The following is a 24936-nucleotide window of genomic DNA, read 5'->3' on the forward strand; positions in this document are numbered from 1 at the left end:
GGAAACAAGTGCAGTTTACTGGTGAGAACCACAGGCCTGGGAGTCTTCTCCAGAGCTACCTCACACACCCTGACAGCCTCCTCCATGTCTACCAGGTGAAAGCAGCTGGAACTTTTCCAGAGGCAGTTGTGTTTTAATTGCCAGTATATCAGCATTGTTTATATTTCTTTCATGCAGCATATTCCAGCCAATTTTATGAGTTAAAATGCATACTGGTGGACTAGTCTAGGAATTTAGTGATCATTTATTCCAAAGTTTATCTAAAAAAATTACATTCTGAGTAACCAATAACTGACTTATAACAAACTTCTGTTTAAAAAGTCAGGGATTCCTTGTGATGCAGAGGCAGGGACCCAAGCACAACTTTGGCAAGCTGACCTTGAACACCTAAAATACTATAAATAAAGAGTTTTGGTTGATGAAAACCATGCAATTCAGCCTAAGCCTATACTGTAGATTCCACATTCTCAACTGTTTTCCATAAAACAAGCAGATTCCCTGCAAGTATTTTTGGATCATAAGTGAATTACCTGCTTCACTTCAATCAGAACGAAAGGAAATACCTGCTCCGTTGGTCATAAATCCGCGGCCATGGGGGCAGAGTTTTTTGAAGGCCACAGTGCCCTGGAAAGGACAGATCTCACAGTGGGGGCCCCAGCCTCTCCCTCCATCACAGCAGCATTCAGACTTGGTGACAGGGTTCCTGTTGCTTGAGCCGATCTGACACATGTTTTGGAGCACCTCCGTGAAGCAGTACCCTTCCCGGTTGTCTGGAAGGGACATTATATTGCAAAGAGGATTTTAGGGAATTTTAAGAGCGTAACAAGGTACTAAGAATTTGGTTAAATATAAAACCCAAAAAGGATGTAACACTTTACCCTGGGTGAGAAGAAGCGAGAAGGGAAAGCTGGAAACAGCAGTAAGAGAGAAAGGATGACGTCTGAAGGAAACAAGACAAGAAATTCAGTCAGTGGCCTATGCAAGTTTACAACTCTCTCTGCTCCCAGAAATATGGAGGAGTGGTCATGCTATTGAAAAAAAGAGGAGCAGAAAAACACATGGAAACTGATCCTGAGCACCTAAAGCTTAAAAAGGCAGGGAGAAAGAAATTCCAAACAAGTGATTCATTGATACAATTAGCAAAGGAAGAATTTAGCTGCAGGGTGGTGCTAAGCCCCATGGGCCATCACGGTCATTAAGTCATTTCCAAAATATGAACCCTTCTCAAATTTTCACAATGTCTATTCTTTCAGATCAGAGATCTGGGCGACAAGCATCCCAGCGCGAAGGTTGGGTTGTGAAAGCATCCTGTTGTCTGTACTTACCAAGGCACTCATCCTGGGCAGGGCTGGGGGTGAAGCCGTCACTGCATTCACAAGTGTAGCTCCCCCGCGTGTTGAGGCAGCGCCCATTCTCACAGATCCCCGGCTTAGTCTGACACTCATTCTCATCTGTGGGGTTTAATGGAAAGAGCAAGAACAAGAGCAGTCATCTTACCCCTTTGCACAAAGGATGGAGTCTTTCTTTTTTCCAATTTAGTTTGTGAAGAGATAACCTCTGAAAGTGGTTCCCAATTCAAAAGGTATAATAGAATATTCAGCAAAAGTATCCCTTCCTTCCCGCTTCCTTAGCCACCAAACTCCCCTCCTGGGAGGCAACCAGGCCAATGCCGGTTTCTTACGTATCCTTCTAGAAATGGATTTCGCATATACAAGCAAATATATATGTGCATGTATCTGTGTACTTGTGTTCCTCTGTCCTTTAAAAACATATTTGATGGCACGCTGATACACTTAAATGTAGATGGCAGCATTTTATGTACAGTTTTTCACTTAATAAAAATTAAAGATTTTCAGTATCTGTTCATATAAAAGATTCCCAAAGGATTATTTCAAGTGAAGGAGGAAAAAAAAAAGATCCTGTGTTACAGGAATATTATACTTCATCAGAATAAGTCTGTGATTGGTCAGTTCTGACCTGAGAGTTTGCCTAACATATTCTTCCAATTCAACATAGATTAGGTTTATTGTAATATTTCAACAATATTACTGAGAAACAGTCCAGTCTCCCAGCTTTAAAAAAAAAAGCATTAAAACAAACTGGAGGTTCTTAGAATGATCTGATGATTTTTTAGAAAGATTATAAATAGACTTGCTTAGGTACATGCCATGTAGAATAGTTCTGAACCCCCGAGGCAGGGATCTCATTATGAGAGGCAGACTTGGGAGATGACAGCTACAGTGCTGTTGAAATAGGCTAAAAATCCCCATCCCATGCTATCCCCTGATCAATTAAATCAGAATGTCTAGGGCGGGACCTGAGTTCTCCAAGTGATTCCAGTGTGCAACTGGGGCTGAGAACCACTGAACCTGGAAGAGCTAGTGTCCAAACACTTTTTCTGTGCTTTTAAAGTCTGTTCTTCAATTACTGTTTAATTCTGTATCTTACAGGGTTAGGCAGCAATGAGATTCTTAAGCTTCTTGGCTGATAGCATAAGATTTATTTTTCTGGTGTCACTGATCATTAAAAATCAACAGGAAGCATATGGGAACTTTCTGGTAATTTTCACCTGTATGGACTATCTAAACCAGAGGTTAGGAAATTTTTACTCTAAATTGTAGTGATATTACAGTATTACTTTATTATATATTGTAACTGTTTTAAGTTTTGCAGGCCATAGGTCTCTGTTGCCTTCACTCTATTCTGCTCTGCCATTGTGGCATGAGAGTGCCATGGACGATGTATAAATGGATGGTTACAGCTCCGCTGCAATATGACATTATTTACAAACATAGGCAGCAGGCTAACAGGCTGGATCTGACCCCTGGGCTGTAGTTTGCCAACCCAGGGTCTGGAGCTGTGATTTTCAATGGAGGCTTCACAGTACAATCACCAAGGAGGCTTTAAGAGATGCCAGTGCCTGGGCCCTACTCTAGACAAGAAGAGACTCTCTGGAGGAAGATCCCCTTAGTTTAGTGCTATTTCTGGTTCAGAGGGACCTGGCCTCTGTGCGAACAGAGTGTCAGAGTGTGAACAGCAAAGTTGGGTCAATAGAAAGACATTCCAGTATGGTGAAGAGAACTTACCCTGAAACAACAGAAAGTTTAGGAAGTAAAGGAAAGAAATAGAGGAGACACCTGCTGCCAAATCCTGGCAGTGAAATGGGCTGAGAACAGAGGCAGGGAGAGAGTAACAGTGCTCGTGGAACTCAGAGGTAATCAAGAGGCAAGGGGCTCTCTAAGGGAAATGGTGGCATGAGTGAAGTAGAGAGGGAAGATGGCTCTGGCCAAGAAGAACACATTGCCCACAGGGACTCAGAATCTAGGTTCCTTTTGTCACTTGTTACTTCTGACTTACTTGAAGCTCCTGGGGCCAGGAGTCCCTTACCTACGCAGCCCTCTCCATCAGGTCTCCGCTGATAGCCAGGTCCACAGATGCAGATGTATGTGCCAATGAGGTTCTTGCACTCCATCTGCTTCTCAGCACAGTCGTGTTTGCCCTCTTCACACTCATCCTCATCTGGAGAGAACACACAACCGCGAATTATAAAAGCAGCTGCATTAATTTCCTGTGTTTTAAGCATGAGATGGTATCAAGTCATCAGTTTTGATTTACACTTATTTCCATGTGAACCTGTTTCCTTTTGTACTGTGGGTGCTGGCCTCCTAAGATGGGAAGGAGTCTTCTAACCACCTTTGAACTTGATGAAGAAATTATTCCCTGACAACCTCTTCAAAGGTAGGTAGCATGGCTGTTAATTCTTTTTGATGAATTCTACTAAAAGGGCCTCCTATAAAACTTTCATAATAATTATAACAGCATTATACTTACAATATGGTATAATTAACCACAAATTCCATTATAATCATTATAGTAATATATGAAATTTTATGTAATATTAATATATCTGATTTTATTATTATTAATATGATTAGAATAATTATTATATAATGCAAACTTTGGTTTTAATACTTTGAGGAAAAGACAAACATTCATGTATATCATATTCTCTCCTGGTTCTTCCTTTTCTCATTTCCTTTTTTCTGGCGTGCACAGGTCTTCTTTCCTTGTTGCCCTACTGCATTTCCCTCTCTTTATCTTTCTCCTTTACATGGTCTGAGCTGGAAAATTTGGACTTATCCTGCATGTGATGTAGAGCTCTTAGGAAATCTGTTCACCTTCAATAAAAATCCTATTCAAGTCATCTGAAGAGAACAAGTAGCTGCTCATTTAAGACCTTGGAGGAGCAAATCAGTGCTCTTTCGGGAGCCCATGATTTATATAATTTTGTGTAGCAGAACCTAGTCCAGAACCACGTAATTGCAGGCATTCAGTAAGCATTTACTTACTAAATGGAAATTATTTAACTAACGTGGATTCCATATGCTATCCCTATTCTTGGAATATAACATCCTCAGTGATGGAGATTTTTTTAAAAAAATATTATTTAACTAATTTATTATTATCATACTATAGGCAATGATGATCCCATATTGTCCATGGACTATGGAAGAGTTCCCTGATCCCCAGTCTTTCTCTACTAATAGAAGCTTTGGAGAGACATTTCCCATGGTAGAGTGAGAGCCCCCCAGGTAAAATGATGTCTCACCTTTGCACATCCTTCTATCTTCTCTCAGAACATATCCAGCGGGACATTTGCATTCATATGACCCATAAGTGTTTACACACCGGAAAGCACAGAGCAGAGGATTCTGAGCACATTCGTTTATATCTGCAGCAGAAGGAGCATGGAAAATAATGTATCATGGGCATCAACCAAAAAAAAAAAACCTATTTTAATCAAAAGTTGAAATGCTTCATTGTCATCAATATGGATATACCAAGCAATCACTGGTTTCCAAAGAATCATAAAATGAGTTGGCTTTTTTATAATTGGTATAGGGAAAATGATCAGGTGTCCTGGTTCTCCTAGCATAGTTCTCCTAGCATAGTCCCAGTTCTGGCTTATTGTCCTGGTATAAGTATTATTAACGTTATCTAGATGGATGAGAAATTATAGACCACCCTACATATAGGGAGCCTTTCTGAAATTCTGGCTTTGAAGTCTCAAGTTGATCACTTGCCATTCCCTGAAGTCACATAGGGTGGGAGTCAGTTTTACCCCCATTTAGTCAAAACAATTGCGAAGTCAATTACAATCAGAACAGAAGCAGACCCACCCAATACTGTTAAGCAGCTCCCCTTCCCCATATAAAAGAGGGTCCTGTAAAATAACAGTGATTCTTGTGCCCAAGCAAATGGTGTTCTGAATAATTTTATACTTATGGAAAGTTTATACTGATGTCCAAGTCGTGACCTTAAATAGCCATGACTTTGCTGTTAATAGATAAAAGTGATTTCTACAGATTTCATAGTTTGGAAGCATCCAAATACATTTTGGAAAAGCAGGGTTAAAACAGACCATCTTGATTATCATGTTTCTAAGTCCAATGATGCTGACTGAGAACATCAGTGAAACCCTGGCTTTTTTTTTTTTTTTTTAAAGATTTTATTTATTCATGAGAGACACACACAGAGAGAGAGGCAGAGACACAGGCAAAGGGAGAAGCAGGCTCCATGCAGGGAGCCTGACGTGGGACTTGATTCCAGGTCTCCAGGATCATGCCCTGGACTGAAGGTGGCGCTAAACTGCTGAGCCACCGGGGCTGCCCGAGACCCTAAATTATATTTAGTCATAGCCTTTAAAAATTCAGCAACAGCTAGGACAATGGGTATTGATAGGACATATCTCTAATAAAAAACTCTCTTTTCATTAAAGATGTATCTATTATATATTGGTGTGTGTGTGTATATATATATATATGTTGATATATATGTCCATTATATATAGATATAGATGTCCATTCTATAGTTAGATAGATAGATACGTCCATTTTTATCCTTCACTTTCACCTCCCTTTCATTCTCTTTTGTGACCAGTGGTCTGGACTTGAGAGTGTATCAAAATTACCTGGAGGGCTACTAGGCTCCACTCAAGTTTCTCATTCAGGATGTCTGGGATGAGGCCTGAAAATCAGTATCTCTAACAAGTTCCCAGGTGATACTGATGTGGCTGATCCAGGGACCACCCTTTGAGACCCACTGTTCTAGACACTCCCTCTCCTTCCCTTCTCTCCATACATCTAGCTCACTAGGCATACTGATAGATGCTTACAGAGCATAGGCAACTCTTTTGCTGTAATTGTCCCCAGATGGCTATAGGATGTTAGTAGTTATGTCAGATGTTTCTGTAAGTAGAAAGGAAAAAGTGAGGGAACATGGGAGATGAAGAAAGAAAAAGAAGGGGAAAATGGAAAATAAGAAGGAAGGTAGCAAACAAGACAGGAGTTCTATCCAAATACTTGCAGTAGGGAGACAGCAAAAAGAACTCTGCATATTACGCAGTGTAATTTGTGCCACGAACCACTTCCACCTTTTTCAGGAGAATAAGGGTATGGCCCATTAGGCCTAGATGTTCTTTCTTCTATACACACTGAGTGGTATTTAATATCAGGTCCTTTATTAAGACAGGACCAGAACATGTAACCAACTATTCTGCAAAGAGGCTTACCTTCACAAGTCATCATTGGACCAGGCTCAAATCCCTCCTCACAGGTACATTCAAAACCTCCAATCACATTCTTGCAGGTTCCATTTCCACAAGGATTGCCCACAGAACATTCATCAGTATCTGCAAGCAAGAAGTATTCAAGACATTATGAACTAAGAAAAAAATGGACTTGGAGTCAAATAGTACCTCTCACTCTATGGGAGCACTTTGATCAGTGGCATCTTGTTTTATCTTCATTCTGCCTTCGCAAGAAAGGAGTACATGTGTCTTAACTCCACAGATTGATAGCTATGAATTTTGACCTGCTAAGTGGCAGTGGCACTAAAATATCTGGGCTTCCACCTCTCAGTGTTCTTCTCCATGAGCTTTTCCAGGGTCCTGTAATAAATCTACCAGGAATAGATGCTTCAAGGGTTAAAACAAGGCTTCTCTCACAAGTCAAAAGTTTTCACTTACATAAAGCTAGAAATACATCTCCAGTCTGGCCTTACATTACATCATTCTCCAAGAAGCTTTAAACATGATGGATCTTTGCCAGACATAAAATAGAAGACTAAGCTTACACAAAACAAGAGACTAGAGGTTAAGCAAAATTAATACACTGGATAAAATCAAGATTCAAGAAGATTTTTGTTGATTCTGTTGAAACCAGATGGTTTACATCAGGCAGAAGAAAAACTAGAAAGAAATATGTTTAGGGTATGATCTCTGTAAACAACCATGGAGAGAGGACAAGTTTTACCAAAGAGGTCTAAAAAATATATATACCTCCCAACCCATCCACCTAGAATATACTGACTGTTCTTCTGACAAATCACTTGGGGAGAGTATCTTCCTTTGGGAAAGGGAAATTTTGGGGAAATAATAGTTATCTTAGTTCTCTAGGACATGGAATAGTAATGGACTATGATCGGGGTTATATCTTCTGGTGGGTTCTGAGTCAAAAAGTGAAGGCAAGAGGCTGTTGTAGACAGACTGCATGAAAAGGCTCATTTAACATGCACATAGAGGCACTAACTGAAGATTCCAGAGAGAAAACATTAACAATTTTGCTTTTATTCTGCTATGAAATTGCATTTCACTGTCCAGAATATTGCATCTCTTTTAAGTCAATAAACATCACAGTATCACTGATTTTTAGAGCTGCAGGGTAATTACGAATAAGTCTATTTGCATAATATGACATTCTAAGGCCTAGAAAAACTAAGGAACTTGCTTATGCTTCATGGTCATAGCTGTGGGTGAAATTTTAGAGGAATAAACATAATACTTGGATTCAATTTTGAATTATTATGGATCAAGAGGTCAAAGGTCAGACATAGCCATTCTTTGAAATTTTAAAAAGAGCAAAAACAAGAGGAGTTTATATTGTGTACATAGCTTTCACATTACTGAATGTAATAAAATCTGGATAAATGTTTTATATATTGAGAGAATAAGATTATGACCATTTATCTTTTAAAAAATTAAAAAAATATATGATAGTTTTTCTTTCCACAATGACTTCAGATATGTCTATGGTGTCTTCCTCATTAGACTGTAAGGTCCATGCAAGGAAGAAACATGTTGGCGTGGGTCACTGCTGTAGCCACAGAGCCTAGGACACAGGGAACTCAACTACTACTGCAGATAAATAATGCATGAACGAATGGACAAAACTTACTTCTGTCCCAATCTTGGTACTTACACTTCCTAGTGTGAATACTCTAGAGCCTAATTTCTAATTTTTAAAATCCCTATGGAAGAAACTGATCTATTACTTACCTACACATTCATTCCCTTCCAGAATGTAACCAAAGGGACACTCGCAGCGGTATGAGCCATCTGTATTGATGCACTGCCCATGTTTACAGACATCAGGTTCTTTGCACTCATCCATATCTTACACAAAGGAGAAAAAAAAATAGTGAATAACAACGTATTTTTTTCTTTTTTAATTCATGAGAGACACAGGAGGAGAAGCAGGCTCCATGCAAGGAGCCTGATGCAGAACTTGATCCCAGAAATCTGGGATCACGCCCTGAGCCAAAGGCAGATGCTCAACCACTGAGCCACCCAGGGATCCCACAAGGTACCTTTTTTTTAAACAAAAAGGTAAACTATGACCATTTCAGCATCTAATCAATGAGATATCTAATATTACAATACAATATTACCATACAATACAAATAATATAATTGGTATCCAAATGAAAAATAGGGCGTTATTTTCCAAGATGAATGTGGAGAAATAAGAACAGCTGGAGGGGCACCTGGAGGTGACTCAGGTGGTTAACTGTCCAACTCTTGATTTTGGCTCAGGTCATGATCTCAGGGTCGTGAGATGGAGCGCACATTGGGCTCTACTCTCAGTGGGGAATCTGCTTAGGATTTTCTCTGTCTCTCTGCCCCTCCCCCTGCTCATGCTTGCTCTCTCTCTCTCTCTCAAATAAATCTTAAAAAAAAAAAAAAAAAAAAGAACAGCTGGAGAAAAGGCAGGGGAAGAGGCTGGTTAAGAATATAAAGAAATGCTGAGAATCTTATGGAGTCCACTTACCAACTGCTGAATCATCAGGCCCCACAATGATGCCACTTCCATAGGGACAGATCTGGCGGAAAGCCTCTGTGGCAGAGATGAACACTTGTTAATAGATACACCAATGGCAACTGGCTAGGGTGCTTCCCACACAGCGTGTGGTGGCCAGATGGCTACATGCTGCATGTATCATGAAACAATGAATGAGACAAGCCCAGATACCAGGGACAGTGAACAAGTCTCCCAGTGCTGGTATGCCTACTACTTGGACAGCCATGGTTAACAGCACACTTCAGAAGAAAACAACTACCCAGCTCATGAGTTAAAATTATCTTATTAATATTTTAGGTAGACTTAAAATGAAATTGTCTTATTTTTCCTGAAGGTCTACATACGATTCTTATTCCATGGCCAGTCTGCCCTATGACTAGCCCAAAGAGAAAGGCAGATGGTGGACATACCATCAGGTTCGGTGGGGCACAGCTCACAGGGATCACCCCAACCTTCTCCCTTCAAGGCACAACAGCATTCCTGCTTGGAGTGATTTCTGGATTTGGGTGATGAACATTTTCCTCCTTCAAATTTGGCATAGCAGTAGCTCATTCGCAGATCTGCAGTATAAATCCAGGAGACCCTTTAGATGCTTTCTTACTACATCATTACTGTATAACAGTAAGTAAGAAACAGTCTGTCCTGTTAAATGTGTTTCCTTTTCATTACAATAGGATGACTCCATAACATAAGTCATCATGACAGTAACTCAGCTCAGATTTTTAAAGTCAGAGATAACTTTTATAGTAAGATCTAATGAATACATCTATGTGGCTTTCATGTTATTTCTCATTTTAGCCAATTTTCCAAAATAACCTGATATGAATAACAAAATCCAACACTATCACATTTCAAACCTGACATCATCAGTGACTTCAGGGTGGAGACATTCAGAAGTGGAACCATTCACAAGACCCCTGCATTGACAGCTGTGTTTGTGTTTTGGATAGCATGTAGCAGGCATACTAGGTTGAGGTAGACCTCCCAGTTCTGGTACTTACTGTGCTATCACACTATTTTATTTATTTTGTGTCCCTTAAGCCCTGAAACCAAAACAAAACCCCTGATTCCAGGCATAGGGTAAATAAAGACGTGGCAGTTTTGTGGACTGGCAAAAATATGACAATAATGGCCATTCGCTGAAGCAGCTACTGATGTAATTGTTGTCCACAAAATGCACGTGGGGCTTTCTGCAGATTTTATACGCATGTGCACATGCACACACACACAAGATACAGAAGGTTATTTAGCTCAACAGAGAAAAGGTAAAGAGGAGGAAGGGAGATGGGTGAATAAGAGGCAGGATAATCTCTCAAAGAATGTATTTCTTTAATATCGGTTATTTTTTGGTGACTCCAATACGGAAGATGGGATCTAGTTGCTACAAAATTCTCCAACAGTGCTTGACATAATTTTGGAAACTGACTCTTCCATTTCTTATAGAGCAAATTGGGTGCCTCTAAAAAGTGAGCTCATCCAAAACCCTGGAGTGTTTTCTCTCAAATTTGACATCCAAAGCCTCGCAGACTCCTCTCTAGCTACACAGAGACTAAAATCTGCAGGTTTTAAGGAAATGCTTCAGTCATTTTGTACAATTCCCCTTTATGATCAGGTATGCTATCTCCTATCACTGTTTCTCAACTCTAGGTAGCATATTATGACATATTATTATAGCTATCTATGCATTTCTGCTAAGACAATTTTACAGCTTTTATTTCATGACAAAGGAGACAATATAAGAATAACTGAGTTGTCAAAGATCACAAAAGAAACATTTTTGTGAATTAAGTAAAAATAACAATCAATGAATCATATTTACCAGGGTCTAGTAAGTCAAATTCAGTTGGCCTCCCCAATGAATCTGTTGTTCACCTTCTTCAACTGACTCTTCCAGATACATTTTCTTGCTAGTTTTTACCCTCCTTTCACACCTGTTATAGCTAGGACCTAACAGGCACAGTGAACTGTCTTCTGAAAGACAAGTGCAATAAAAGCCAGTCCTTGTCCTGTGGTACGTCTGCCATCCAAATATCTATTTTGCTGAGAAGTTTCAAGATTTAACAGATTATAGTTTCTTGAAGAACACTTTTTGATTTGCCTTGTTCTTCAAGTTCATTGTCACAATGTTTTGTGTTATTTATATCTATAACTGTCTTAAGGTATAATTCAATGACTACTCACAAAAATGTCTCAATATATTAAAATTCAGTTGTCTGTTGTTTTCCAGCTTATGTTTCTTTTAAATATAGATACATTCTCTTTTCCTTTCATCACTGACCCTGCTCCATAAACCAGCCTTGTCTCCCCAGCACCAATCTACCATCCCACCTCCTGAAGAAAAAATCTAGCCATGACATAGGCTCAAACGCATGAAGCTTACAGTGAGCCTAAGTGACAAATTTTCTTCACTGAAGTTTGTAAGGGGAATGGCCCATTTACATCTGTGGCCTTCAGGTGCCAGGATTTGTTCACCTGAGTCTTATCACAATTCTTCTTTCAAAAACATCTGTGGTTCTGTAGAATTTTCTCATTTCACGAGCTCCTAATTTGTCATAAGTAAAACCCAGCTCTTAATTCCCTGGCTTCTGGAAATTTTGTGCCCTGTGGGAGATTTACATTTGCTTGGGGTGATCCTCTAGGTTTGGTTTATTAATCAAAGGTGCCTTGCACTGGGGAAGAGAGCTGTGCTTGCCCACACACTTTAACTAGGACTCACTAGGATGCCTGTTTACCAGTCCATCTGCAAAGAGCCCTTAATGACCTTTGAAATTTCATCAGAACTACAAAAGTCACTTTCCTTGCTTGCATTCCTCAATTCTGGCTCTGCCTCTTGGAGCTGAGCATGTGGCAGGGCTGCTCACAGCTGGGCTGATTCTTCCTGCAGCGTTAGCTTGCTCTGTGACAGGCCAGTGCAAATTGAATTAATAGCCTATGAGTTTCCTCTGGCCTGCCACATCGGCAGATTCACACCTGGTTTCTCACTGCTTTCTTTCCAAACGTGGGCCAAGCCAAAGGCACACAAAAACAAGGGAGTAGGACTTAGAATTTATCTGGCTGGTCTGTACCATAACAGAATATCTGCTTGAGTCAAGTATCACCCCACCCACAAGCCTGAAAGCCACGTGGGCTTCTTACAGCCACCAGCGAGATCAAATCAACCAGAGAATTCTCAACTCCCCCTTCACACTTCTAAATATTAGGTAACAAAAGGACCAGTTGCAAGGAAGGTAAAAAGTTAATAGAATAACAAGAGGCTACAAGCAACTCAGAAACTGACAAAGCTTTGCTACATATTCAATATGATTGGTTGGGCAAGTATTATTATGGTTGTTTAAAGGGAGGAAAATGAGCTTCCAAAGGATCAAATGACTTGCCCTAGGATAGAGATGGCAGAGCTGAGCCCCCAAATCCAATTTTTGGAATCTGAAATGATATCCATTACCTCTTATTTAGTAACACAGAAGCAAAACAAAACAACCAAGAAAAAAACCTGAATAAAACAAGCAACAACAAAACACTGAGGTAGAAGGGAGAAATGTGCGTTTGTGTGGGATTTTTTTGTTCTAAATTCATTAAACTAGCATGTATAAATGGGTAGACATACACCATCGCATTGTTTGCTAAAATCTAAACCATTTTCTGGGATATAATATACTGTGTTATACTTAAGTTCAGGCTTCCTTTTTTTCAAAGTTCACAAGTATTAGTCCTGAAAACAGATTATGTCCCAGCAAGAGTTCCAGTCAGTTCAAATTTATTTTTCTGTTTTCTTAGAAAATTTGTGATGTAAGGGATGGGTGCTATATCCTGAAAGTATATGGATTAATCTGCATTTTTCCGACTGAGAGTCTAGATTTTGGCCCACCTTTGTACAAGTTACCTCTTCAGAGGCAGGGACCATGTAGCTGAACTTCCCCCAGGCTTTACAGTGTTGGGTGGCTCATGGCTGATCCCCCAACTGACCTATTGGCAAATGTGGTCTTAGCGGGGAGAGAGCTTTAAGGGCTAGGGTAGTGGTTGTACAAGCAACCATACCTTGATGGATGAGTTTTCAATATTAACAGTAAAAATGATCTTTCTGACATGTGGTTATCATTAGACCTCTGGGTCAATGAAAACTCTCCATCTTCTCTTTTGCAAATAGTCAAAGCTTTGTCATGTTTAAGAAACTGCAACCACAACAAATAAACACAAAGTAATGAAAGTCAAAAGCCCTCAAAGGCAATTACCTTGGCACCTTCTTCCAGTGGAGGACAAGGAGAATCCATCTGGACAGAGACATTTAAAGCTGCCTTCTGTGTTGCTGCATGTTCCCAAGGCACAGATTTCTGGCTCTTCAACACACTCATCAATATCTATAAGAATCAGATGTGTCAAAGTCAAAACACAGTGGAGTCACCTTTAGATACCAAGTGCAAAGTACAGAAGTACCAAAGGCAACTGAGTTTCAAAACTCTTCCAGTAATTAAGATCTTTTCTGTATCATCTTGCTGTGAGTGGGTTTCTAGGCTGTGATACCTTTTGGAAATTAATCTTGAAAATTCATGGAAAAATAGAATCTGTGAGTGCCTTCTAAGGGATACCATGAGAAACATCTCTTACCTAGACTTCAGCTGCCTGGCTAGTTAGAAAAGTAGGGTAATTTCCTACCACCCTAAACTTACACAAGAAACGAGAAACTCCAGAGAGTCTAACTTCACCACTGAATAGTAAGCAGAATCTTGAAAATTTTAATTGTGTTGACAATGAGTTAGTGAGAGATCTAGGCCTTTGAATCAAAAATGTATTCCCCTCCATCCATCTGCAGTGCTTTTCCCAACACCCGTGCTACAGCCCTAAAACCATGACTTTTACAAGAATACTAACATTCATGAAAAGAATCTTGTGCAGTGTAAATTAAAGATATCACAGAATATGGGGCTCCTAAATCTCATTTGCTGGTTAATTTTTCTTAAGACACAAAAATGTCTTTCTTGTAGAGGCTGAAGTTTTTCTTTCATCTTATGGATAGTAGGAATTTGATAGAATTATGACATGTTTCCTGTAGCATATTAATATACCTTAGCACGAGGAAGGGTTGATTAAAGGTGATCTACAGTGAAGTGTGAATGGCTTTGGTAACTAAATGCCCTAGTTTTCCTAGGAGAGTCCTAGCTTATACTTGCTGTCGTGGCCTCATTATTAAGAGTACCCTCTTTAAAACTGTCTTGGTTTGGTCGATAAATTGCATGATCACCCTATGTGTGGGAAAAGTATGGCTACTCTTTCCAACAGACTTATCCACCCCTGATTTTCAGCAGGAATTTGTAGTAAAAAAGAGGTAAGTCTTGGGATCCCTGGGTGGCGCAGTGGTTTGGCGCCTGCCTTTGGCCCAGGGCGCGATCCTGGAGACCCGGGATCGAATCCCACATCGGGCTACTGGTGCATGGAGCCTGCTTCTCCCTCTGCCTATGTCTCTGCCTCTCTCTCTCTCTGTGACTACCATAAATAAATAAAAAATTAAAAGAAAAAAGAGGGAAGTCTTGATTCTGAGCCATGCTATTTTTATGGAAATCCCTTTTCTTTTCAACAAAACATGTATCTCTTGTACCATGGGGCTCTTTATTTTTGCATTTGTGCAGAGAGCTCTACTTACATCAATTCATATTCATATTATATGACTTCTCATGAGATCATCTAAGGGGAAGTTAGGAAATTCCATTATCTTGGCTTAATATTGTAAATATCACACAATAGGTAGGTATTCTCAAAATTGGCAACTCAAAGTTGAGTATCCTCCTGTTCAGTGCAAAACCAATTTCTTCATAATAATGTTATGTTATTCTGTTGCCTTTACAATTGTGTCATATTGCTTTTGGTATATTAGTGAATCTGAGCTGCTGCTGCTGAATGAATGACTCCATTCCCATGTGCCCTCCACTCCCACATCCAATCTTTTCTTAAGAGAAAAGCCAACTTTTGTAAAAATACTCAAGTATTTCTTTTTGTTGTTGTTTTTGTCATTGTTGTTAGGATTCTTTCTCTTATGGTAGAAATTAACCCATAGGTAACAACTTCATAAAGATGGGGACAAGGATGGTAGAATGGGCACATTATTAAGTATTTGGGAAGTCATTTTTCTTTCTATACATTTATATTCTGTTCATCTTAGGGGAATTTTGCATTAATCATGGAGTAAATAAAGTTGATCTTTAGTAAAAGTAAAATTACACTTATAATAATTTGCATGTAGGCCCAATTTTGATAAACTGTTTGCACTTAGAATATTATTGCTTGACTATGATTTAAACTGGATATATAATAAAATTTCTCCATGGTATTAAAAGTGGAGAAAATTCTTACTTACTTTGGATTAGATACAGGCCTATTTAAATGTGGGAGCAAGGACTAGGTGACTTCTTAAAAATCCTTTCTGCTAGTTATTTATGAAGTTCTAGCAATTAATGTCCTTCATTGAATTTAATGACATATATATTGAGGATTGCAGTACTATAAAATTTGCTGAGAATTTATTTGTAGTAACACATTTTCACTGCTCTGTAGGTCAAAACAACATAGACAAATTATATAGCCACATTCATTCAACCTTGAATGTGGTCACTTAAAGATTTTAGCTGGACTCAGGAAGCTATTTTTAGTTGCAACCTATTAGCATTTAAAAACATGGAATCCAGGATTTTTTACAAGTTGCATAAAAGCACACTGGAAAAGAGTCAGGGTCATATGACCAACCAAATGCACAGTGTCATCAGATATTATTAGCATGAGAATTGGATGTTCTAGTTTCATCGTCTGAGTGTAAGAACGTAAGTCAAACCCTCTGTTCTTGGATTTGTTTCTGATAAAGTATTCCAAAATGAAGACACCAGGACACCATCACACCATCACAAAAACTAACTTTGAATATGCCAGTGCAGTAATAAACACTGCTCGCTTCCAAACACTGACAGTCCTCCTACTCTTACCTTCACACTTGTCATTCTGTAGACTGTATCCAGGTGGACAAATGCACCTGTAGGACCCATCCAAGTTTTGACAGGTGCCTGGTGCACATTTTCCAGGTTCTAGAAGACATTCATTGATATCTGCAAAGAAAAGGGAAAAAGAAGGAAGAAGTTCCCATTGGCATGATTTCCATCAAGCAATTAAAATTTCAAGAAACTGGAATCCAATCAAAGAAATACATAAAACTACCATGGAGAAAAATTAATGACTCAGTAAAAAGAAGCTTTATCAGCTTTCATAAGTGTGCAGTAGAACAACCATATTTTTTGTGACCTATGACAAATTTAGTATTTCCATAAAAGTATAGCATGTGAAAAGTGAATGGGCATGAAGATTTTTGAGGGCACCCAAAAGACTATATAAGAGCTTTCTACAAAGCTATTTAAAAAAAATATATATATAAGAAAGCAAATTACAAATCTCTCTGTCACATGCGTGTGCACACACACACACACACACACAGAGTCTACAGGTAGAATTAGTGTAATTCTACTCTGATTTTTTTTCCCTCCAGGCTTCTGAAGGAAGGATGATGATAGGGACTGCAGTATTCTTTCATCTCTGAGAGCATTCTTTGGAGGGTCTTTTGGAGGCAGCACTTACCCACACAGGTCCTCCCATCTGGAGCCACCTCATAGCCTTCATTGCACTGACACTGGAAGGACCCCACTGTATTGATGCATTGGCCATTTCTGCAAAGGTTCCCATTTCCAGTTGCACATTCATCAACATCTGCCAAAAAAACATCCTTTGATATATTCCAAAGAAAATGTCATAATTCCAGCAATGATCAAAACTTTTAAAGGGAAAAATACTTATTTTAAATTTCAGTGGCCTTGGCTGGCTCAGCCAAACATTAAAAATTCCAATAAAGATCTAGTTTGTAACAACACACCTGGCTTTACTCACCTATCAAAACCTAACAAGATTATGCTATTCTATTAATTAGAGATTGATAATTTATATTGGAACTTTATATGAATTTCACCTTGATCTTCCTTTATGTTTCATTTTTAAAAGCTAAAACTGAATTACTAGTACACAATACAGCTGAAGGTATTAAGTATTCTTCTAATTAGAAGTATATAAAATTAGCCTCTAGCAGGATATAAAACTTGGATCATTAATCTCACTTATAAATAACAGCATGTTTTATAAGGAGGAATTTATAGACTCAATACTTGAATTCTTTAAAGAAAAGCTATAGTGAAACATTGAGATGAGTAGGTCCACATTATTCTTAAATTATGCAATTTCTATACAAAGAATCACTTTTGTTTTAAGATGTCATCAATTCATTTAAAAATGTATTCAATTCACAGTAGGGTACATATACAAATTATAGCTGCTAATGAGGTATTTTAATAAAAGCCATGACTATTTGACATTCACTTAGGATATTATATTTGACAATTCCTTTAACCAGTTGTCATGTATTAGAGGGCATATATTTAAGAAAACCAGTTGGCACCCCAAGAAGCTAATTACAAAGGATGCATCTGAAACTGCCTTCCATCAGTGCCCACCAGTGTGCATACGCACCTATGCAGTCATTGTTGTGGGAAAGGATGAAGCCGTGGTTGCAGCGGCAGTTGAAGGACCCAATCGTGTTGCGGCAAGTTCCATTCCCACAGGCATCTCGCTCACACTCATTTATGTCTAGTAGGAACAAAGAGTGTAGAGAAACATGGCCATTAACAGAAGATGACGTGAGTGGTTACCTGGGGGCTAAGGGCATTGTGGGTTCACCATGCGTTAGGCATAGGCTAAGAATGTCTTGATGTTGGTATTAGCCCCAGCAGTGGCAGCTCCCCATGAGCAATCAGCAAGAGGCAAGGATCGAAACCTTGGGAATAAACCATTTCCTTGGTTGGCATGTGAAGGGAGGCAAGCTAAGGACATGAGAACTGGACAAGAATTATTTTACTCTATTTACTTCTAGAATTCTCCACCCTTGCCACTTTTCTCAAATATTTTCACTTGGAAATGGAAAATTCTGTGCGCATCTGGGTCTTGATTTGCTGCCACCTTTGGCAAACTTCAGCCTTTAAGATTCTCACTCCAGTTTACCAAAAAGCAGTGAGTCACCTGATATTACCCTGAAATCAGCACAAAATAAATTAGGTTTCTAATTCACCTGATATTTTTGACATCTCTTCCTTCTTCCCAGTCCACCCCAAAAAACCCATGACCACTCCCCACTACTAGTGACTTATCTCACTCTTCTCAATTATCCCAAATCGATGGCACTTAATCTGGCTTTTCTGATACACACTTGTGTTATTATTTGTCTTTTTATTGGTCTATGACTTTTCTCTTTGATTACTTTATAAAGCTATTTTGGCATCTTTTGTGTCTTTGCATTGGGCCACGGCAACTAACATCTTTCTTATAGAGCAGGTGTATGTTATATTCAGAAGAAAATAAAAAATTAAAATGAAGGAAAGTTGATTCTGCTGGTTTGTACAATGAGGAGAGTGAGGGCAAATGTAGGGAGATTCTGGGAGTGGAAGACAACACCTCAAGTTAACAAAATGCAGTGTTTCAAGTTAGGATTTCCTTTACTTTCAAATTTTGGACGTGAAGATAAGTTATCTATGATCCTAAATCAGAAAGCTATTGCTGACCACAAAGTGGTCCAACGTGTGTGTCTGTGGTTGAAGATCACATCCAGATGAGTCACACTGCCAGCAATCAAGAGCTGCTGCTTTGATTCATTTTTAGCCAAGCCAGTGAAATTCCTCTATAGGGCAGGCTTTTTGGTAGAGGGTTCCAGATAATCCAGATGGAAGAGGGAATAAGATTGTTACGTAGGGTGCCATTGCTCTAGGGGTTAGCTTCCCAGGGACAAGTAGGGCTGATTATACTCCGTTAGTTTAAAACCTATTATCTGTTCTGAAGAAGACAAAACTTTAAAAGACTGTTCCCTAATGGATCAACTCAATTACAGTGAAAGATAAGGTCTTTAAAAATTACTCTATTGATTCTTCTTTTTCCAGTTGTGAAACTGAACCATATTCATGAAGTCCCCAAAACACTTAATGGATGTTGTTTGAAAGTAGAAAAAGGAAGGAGGAAAAGAGAGACAATGATTAATATTGGAATATATTCCAAATCAGCATCATGACTTAGTGCTGAAAGCAAGAGGTAAGAGATTTAAAATCTTGAGCTTTTCCCCTAGAAAAACATGGTGGTTTGTTTGTTTATCGTCTTTGTGGAATCTAGAAGTTTGCCTTTGAGGATCTGGTACAAACTGTAGATGTTTCTCAAAAAATGCTCATAGTCAAACACTCAAAAGCTGCACTCTATTCCAATAAGGCAAACCCACACAGATTTAATAAAATAATAGGCTATCAGCATTAATAAAAAGTATTTTTTGTTTTAATATTTTTCTCAGTTTTTCCCTTCATTAAAAGTTTTTCTAACCTGGCAGCCAAATGACTATCAAGGAAGAGGTTTATTGTGTTCAGATTGCCAAAGATTAAATACCAAGGGATGTTAATGCTACATGCCTGCCTGTGTTTTTTTTTACAAATAGCAAAACTAATACTGAAGGTTTAGTGTTAATATTTATATATATTCAGATGCAAATGAATTTTTCAATAGGCTAGGAGTTAAAATGATAATCGTATACTCACCCAAACACATGGTTTGATCAGCATTTGTTTTAAAACCAGTGTGGCAAAGGCAATAAAAACTTCCAACTGTGTCGATACACTGTCCATGGCTGCAAATATTGGGGATTTCTTGACATTCATTGCGATCTGTAGATAAAATGTATCATTAAGAATCTTAGGTAGATCTTAGGAGACAAAATTGTATTAAATAACTTACTTCTAGGTATCATGCTCAGGACTGATCCTAGCTCTAAACCAAGCCAGTAGAACAGACATTGGCATTATATTTACTTTTACCTCAAAACCAGCTAAAACTTATTCTCATTTACTGAGATCACTCAGAGTATATTAACAATTCATGAAAGGATGAAAAAACATGTTCTGAAAGCTGAGAAGATTTAGAAGTAGAATGGGGAAGAAGAATCCAAGTTGGGAGATAATCCATTTGATTATGTGCCTAAGTAATATCACAGACTGTGGAATGCATTAAGTATTTTGTCTATCCAGACCTGGTGCCTCAAATCATGGACGCTTCATGGCTTCCTTTGGAAATTTATAGCAAAGTCAAGCAAATCCCATTGCTAAGATAGGTTTTCTTCATGGACAACCCAAGCTGTCCCTTGTTCCAGTTTTACTTCATTGTTTTGTCTTATTCCTATAACCTTTTGACAATCCTAACAATGTTTCTTTTTATTCCTATTCATTCAGAGGAAAGCCCTGTCATCTTGCCTCTGCCAATCTCTAAGCTCTATATTGTATTTATCATCAAGTGAATCTTTGTTGCTCTCCTGAAATCTGATGCTCTGAGGGGCAGAATTTATTAGATGAATCTACAAATGATATAATTGCGTGCCTACTTATGTCTCTAATTTCTTTTTAAAGCTCTCAAGATTCTATGGTTAGGACACATGTCATCTGAAGAGCACTGTATCATCTTGGTTTTCCTACTGTCATAAAAGAGAAGAAAAAGCAGAATGCCAACTTGAGTATAGATTCTGTAAAAGCACAGCAATAGCCTGCTTCCATTTGAATAATCCAAACTTGCTGTTGGCCTGTCTTGTCCCCTGAGAAGACAGCAACTGGGAATGGGCACTTTTTGCTGCACAAAGCAGTTGTGCTCATGCCAGAAGAGATGCCCTCTATTCCATGTGCTCAGGCTGCCATTGTTACAACTACTTTCTTCCAATACACAGCACATTAGGTTTGATGAATCACCATGTAACTTAAAAATCTCAAGTGAGCTTGAATAGATCATCCTAATGGAGAAATCAGGAAATGCAGCTTAGGAGCTACTGCTCACCTATCTAGATTGCTTATTAACCTAACAAATTATGAACATCCCCAATGGAGAAAATGGATTTAAGAAACTGATTTCCATCGCTAAGCTCCATAAAGGGAGCTGGTTTTGAGGAAGGGTATCTCGGGACCCACCATACCAGAGATGGACCAAACCTTGGGTGCCCTAAGGTAGTAGTGGATTTCAAAGTATGCAAGGGACTAGGTCTGTCTTATCTCTGGGGCTCACAGGAAATGAGTGCACTAAGGATCATCTTAAAAAAGGAATTACAAAAATTCCAGCTAGGGATTTTCTTTCCCACACTGCCTATTTCATGATGGTTTTAAGAAAATGAAACATGGAGCACCTTGAGATTCTAATGGTAAAATAGAATGTTCAATTTTATTTTTTTATTTTTATTTTTTTAAAGATTTTATGTATTCATAAGAGAGGAAGAGACATAGGCAGAGGGAGAAACAGTCTCCCTGCAAAGAGCCCAATGCGGAACTCAAGCCTAGGACCCCGGGATCACGACCTGAGCCAAAGGCAGATGCTCAACCACTGAGCCACCCAGGTGCCCCAAAAGTTACAATTTTAGAGAACTTAACTGTGAGGTTTGCTTTGTCTTGAGACCAGAAAACTAGGTTTCTACAAGCACCAGATTTGAGCTCCCAGGAAATTATATCTGAGGCTGAAATAGGTTTTAACAGGGTTTTAAGGGGAAAAACACAACAGACAGAGGAGACTATGAGGAAGTGGTGAGGAAGAACATGTTTCTTGCTTTTAGCTGGGCAAGACATTTCAGAAGGGGGCTGCATTTGCTCTAACTATACAGTTCCTGACATCAGACTAGCATCCTGGGCTTAGATACCTACACGTTCTCTCAACAATGTGGGTAATATGGCCAGGTGTAATTTGGGATTTGAAATGATGTACTTATGAATTCAAGTAAAAATCTAATGATGGGATGGAAATTTTGGTTCTTTTCATCTTAAACACAGGAAAGGAAACTTTGGTTCTTAACATCTTCTGCGGTATGCTGGAAAAAATGCCATGCATAGGATAGCATTTGAAGACATTTTAACAGTTTTTTAAAGACATAAATGAAGACAATTCCAGAGTGAAGTCTTCAGCCCTAGAGGCTGAATAATTGCAAAACTCAAGTACATTCTCTTTCTTCTGAGGATTCCAATGGATGAGGGAAAGTGAGCTTTGGCTACAAACAGCACTCACTCACAGTACTTATCCTTGGTTAGTGCTGGATGAGTTTTATGAGTGCTAATGTTCTACAGGAAAATATGGCAGGGATAAGCCGCAGTAGGCCCTGGTTGGATGTGTTGTCTTGACGTATAAATAGCTTGTCCCATTTCTTGCCTGAGCGTGAAATGGTGTGAAACGACACGTTCTATATTATCAGCAATTCTTTATTTTGATTGGAATTATTCTGCCCAGTTTCAAAGAAATATAAATTAAGAGCAAAATGCAGGGAAGTGGTATAAATGCCAAGTTACACTAGGGTATTGTGACTCATATCAGAGACGTCCCCACTTTTCCTGTCCTGTTTTTTTAATACACGGATAACAACTGCTTTGTTGACAAAATGCTAAACACTTGCACATGTTCCCTTAAACCCAACAAAACAAGCCTTGATTCTTAAAGTGAGTTTTTGTTCTGCTATTACACCCTCTTCCCACCAAGGTCTAATAAAACAATGCAAAATACCCTACAGAGAGCAGTGCACTTCCTACCACTTAATCACTGGTAGGCAAGGAAATCCAAGGAAAATCTGACCATGTTCCCTTGTGTTGTTTCATTCACAAATGCATAAAATATCCAGGAAACTCCTTGGGAAATGAACCATAGCAAAATAACATTCTTTCTGACCTTCGTGCTAAATATACAATGATTTATAATTACTCAAAAACTCACATGAAAATCATCTGAGGTATAATTTTGCTTCTGGGCTGAAACACTGGTGTTTTAATTTTGGTACCACTGGCTAGGAGATGCCATCAGATATTTAAAACTTTACCACCCATTTGAGCTCACTCATCCTTTTTATTTGTACCTCACCAGTGACAAAAGTGAACAACGAAATAATCTATTCTCTAGGGGACAGTTTCTCATTTTACTGTAGGTGACTTATAGCTGATAAAAGACTGTTAATGTTTGCTGCCCCTGGTTCTGTTAGAGGTTTAGGAGCAAAAGTGGTGCTCTTGGTTCTTTTTGCTTGATTTATGCAGTATAATCTAACTCAGCCCAGGAGAGGTTCACTATCTAGAATTGGGGTATGTGGCTGGAATGGTGACAACCTCCTACCCTAAGGGGGATTATGTAAAAGGAAACAAAAAAGTATTTGGCCCTGAATACGGGCTAGGGGGCTGTGTGCATGTATGCATGTGCACGCACATGTGTGTATTTGTGGGAAGGGCTGTTTGCAGCAGGGCAGGAGATAAGCAAATATGAAATCTATGCATGCAGATGATATATTTCTTGTTTGGATAACATATCTCTAAGTGTTTAGACATTTCAATAATTTTCCTTTTTGCTAGTCTAGCTACTAGAACTCAGCTGTCTAAACTGTAACTCATGTATTCTTCAACCTGACCTCAAAAACCTTCAGGTATGTGAAACATGATGAAGCTAACCCACAGGTGGGCACAGGCAGCTCATGAGGGCGTGCGGGTGGAGCACTCACCGTTGCACTGGCCTGTGGAAGTGAAGCGGTAGCCGGGCTTGCAGTCACATCGGAAACTGCCTGCTGTGTTGATGCACTCGGCATTGCGCTGGCACACAGGACCGTTCTGACACTCGTCAATATCTCCAAGCAGAAGAGAATTTTATTAGAAGGAGAACAGAATGTGGTGTCAAGCTGATGAAGCCTCTCACATAAAACAGATTTCTATTTTCTTATTTTGATCAGTTCTATTGAACACAAGGGAACACTGAAGAGTCCCTTTCTACTTTTTCCGCTTTGCTAATATTTTTCATAAATGCGAGTACTTGGTTTATGACCACATATGGTCTCTAATGATGCTGTGTCTGAAAAAAAAAAAAAAGCCATAAAACTCAGCTGTTAGGACCAGGACATGGCATGGTCTAGACTAAATATCCTAAGGAAATATACTTGCTCAAAGCCCCAGGGTTTTATGAATCTACCAGGTTGCCAAGTTCTGCTTATAGAACTTAGAACCTTCTAAGTTCTATAAGCAGGGCGTTTCAAGACTTCATGCACCTATGAATCACTTGGGATCCTGCTGAAACACAGATTCTGATTAAGTGTGTCTGGGGAATGGTTTGGGATTCTTGATTTCCAATAAGCTTGCAATTGATGCCGATGTTCCTGATTCACAGGCAGTGTGTTTAACTACAGGGCTGTAGAGGCTTCTACTTAAAGTACTGCCACATGCCAGTCAAACCAAGAAACTTAACATGAGAGACTGCACATAAAACTACTGAAAACAACCCAACTCTTACTATTAAAGAAAAGAATAAATGGATATTGTGTGCTTCAGAGCTTTGACTATACTCAGGGGGTTTATTTGCCTATCTTTTCTTTTTTTTAACCAGGTAGCTAACATAGTTCAAATTCATGCCATTATGAAAGTTACTGCATAGTCCAGTCTATGCCATGGAACAAAATTCATGTTCTCTGTCCCTGCTTCTACAAAACAATCTAATTCAGGCTAAGTCTAGTAAATGGAATAGCCTAAACACAAGCAGAAGGAAGCTGGCTCTTAGCACCAGTATTAGGGTTTTACAAAATGGGCTCAGCCAAAGAAGTTCCCACAAGGGGGCGGCAAATACATCAACTGATACCTCACAGGTGTTTGCTTTTGTGATGAGGAGACCACAGGACTACTGTCAGTAGGAGTTTCTAATATGGGGGGGAGGGGGGCACG

The 24936-nt window shown here is 39.1% G+C and overlaps 1 protein-coding gene and 1 long non-coding RNA gene across 3 annotated transcripts in view; one reads left to right on the plus strand and one right to left on the minus strand.

Moving 5' to 3' along the window:
* The window catches only part of LOC140622699 (uncharacterized), a 39237-nt gene extending 15135 nt beyond the window's left edge, over positions 1–24102 (plus strand). The window contains exons 4-7 of the long non-coding RNA XR_012022391.1: positions 3671–3738; positions 4477–4592; positions 19141–19288; positions 23658–24102. This is a non-coding gene — a long non-coding RNA (uncharacterized lncRNA). The remainder of the gene's footprint in view (positions 1–3670; positions 3739–4476; positions 4593–19140; positions 19289–23657) is intronic.
* The window catches only part of FBN1 (fibrillin 1), a 222963-nt gene that overhangs the window by 15391 nt on the left and 182636 nt on the right, over positions 1–24936 (minus strand). The window contains exons 44-57 of one of the 2 annotated variants that reach the window (XM_072808371.1): positions 23733–23855; positions 19780–19905; positions 17684–17800; positions 16745–16873; positions 16102–16221; positions 13366–13491; positions 9547–9696; positions 9107–9172; positions 8336–8452; positions 6572–6691; positions 4610–4732; positions 3388–3519; positions 1326–1451; positions 564–770 (exon numbers count right to left, since the gene is read on the minus strand). In XM_072808371.1, the coding sequence (XP_072664472.1) occupies positions 564–770; positions 1326–1451; positions 3388–3519; positions 4610–4732; positions 6572–6691; positions 8336–8452; positions 9107–9172; positions 9547–9696; positions 13366–13491; positions 16102–16221; positions 16745–16873; positions 17684–17800; positions 19780–19905; positions 23733–23855 (1782 nt within the window). Of the gene's footprint in view, positions 1–563; positions 771–827; positions 941–1325; positions 1452–3387; positions 3520–4609; positions 4733–6571; positions 6692–8335; positions 8453–9106; positions 9173–9546; positions 9697–13365; positions 13492–16101; positions 16222–16744; positions 16874–17683; positions 17801–19779; positions 19906–23732; positions 23856–24936 lie in introns of those variants that run through there. The other variant, XM_072808372.1, reaches the window with a different exon arrangement.

Source organism: Canis lupus, chromosome 32, assembly GCF_048164855.1.
Source record: "Canis lupus baileyi chromosome 32, mCanLup2.hap1, whole genome shotgun sequence".
NCBI classification, from domain to species: Eukaryota; Metazoa; Chordata; class Mammalia; order Carnivora; family Canidae; genus Canis; species Canis lupus.